At 58.9% G+C, this 1,220-nt stretch overlaps 1 protein-coding gene across 1 annotated transcript in view; it reads left to right on the top strand.

Annotated features, from left to right (window-relative positions):
• VOLCADRAFT_94257 (uncharacterized protein) overlaps positions 1 to 1,220 on the top strand; it is a gene marked incomplete at both ends in the record, with an annotated part of 18,657 nt that overhangs the window by 8,889 nt on the left and 8,548 nt on the right. Inside the window, 2 exons of the mRNA XM_002953497.1 lie at positions 468 to 624; positions 1,137 to 1,192. Coding sequence (XP_002953543.1) covers positions 468 to 624; positions 1,137 to 1,192 — 213 coding nt within the window. The remainder of the gene's footprint in view (positions 1 to 467; positions 625 to 1,136; positions 1,193 to 1,220) is intronic.

Genomic DNA, 1,220 nt, shown 5'->3' with positions numbered 1-1,220 from the left:
CACCCCGCGACAGGTAGATCCAGAGCAGGTTGTGCGTACGGCAAAGCGGGAGTTGATTCGGGATGCGTTGGAGCTGGCGGTGACGTCAGCTGTGAACCACCCGCATATCGTACAGGCAAGTCGTTACCGTGTGTTGTAGGGTGGCTGTTGCTACGGAAGACGGAGCTCCGGGTGGTTAGCAGTTGGAGGTCGGCCGTTCGATCTCAGCGGCGCACATGGCGGTGTGTGTTCACGTTGTTCGTATTATACAACTACCTACACTCAAACAATAGCAAACACACACGCAGACACGCACAGACGCGGACACACACACACACGCACACGCACACACCGCTTTTTTCAGAAAACAATACACACACGCTTTCCGTGTCTGCCCTTCCCGCTTGCCTGCTTGCCTGCCATACCGACTATTATGCCCCTAATCCTGGCGGGGTGCCGGGGTTGTGTGTGTTTTCACGTGCTCGCAGGTCCACAACTACTTTTTCGATGTGCTGGTGGTGGGGTACGCCCAGGACGAGGGCAGTAGTCTGCCGGGGCGGCAGCTGCCCGATGCTGCTGCTGCTGCCGGTGGCGGCGGCGGGGGCGGCGCTGCAAACGGGACGCCGCCCTCAACGCTCAGCACCGGTACGAGTAACTACCTGCGGTTGGTACGACGAGTAGATGCAACGGAGGAGATGGTGGCGGAAGGTAATGCCGGGGAGGGGGGAAAGCCTGGGGAGATGCAATGGGGACAGGGGGCCAACCGATTGTTAGTTGCAGGATGCGAGGAACAGACGACTAACAATTAGTTGGTTGAACTGCCCCCCTTGCTGTGCCTAAGCCCAAGTCAACAAGTCTGGAACCCTCGATCCGAAAGTAATTGTCGGGATAGTTGTAAATGTATGTAAGTGTGTATGTATGTGTGCATGTTTGGCTTAGATTACACTGTGGGCCGCGAGAGCCGGAGGCCGAAGCCGAAACACAGCGCAAGGGTCGGGAGCACACAGCAATGTATGTATGTATGTACACCTCCCCTTTGGTCGACGGCAGCCTCACCTGGTTCCCGTGTGTTTTACCCCTCACATCCCCCCGCTCCTCCCCCACAATTCCCCTCCCCCGTTGATGCGCGCGCGCCCCACCCCCCTCCCGGCCCGCAGGCCCCACCAACCTGGTGATTGTGATGGAGTACTGCGACGCCGGCACACTGAAGGACGTGCTGCGGCGGGGCTACTCAAGAGGGG

This window comes from Volvox carteri, assembly GCF_000143455.1.
Source record: "Volvox carteri f. nagariensis unplaced genomic scaffold VOLCAscaffold_36, whole genome shotgun sequence".
Lineage (NCBI taxonomy): Eukaryota > Viridiplantae > Chlorophyta > Chlorophyceae > Chlamydomonadales > Volvocaceae > Volvox > Volvox carteri.
The sequence above is the reverse complement of the archived record's forward strand: the minus strand, read 5'-3'. Positions and strand labels throughout refer to the sequence as shown.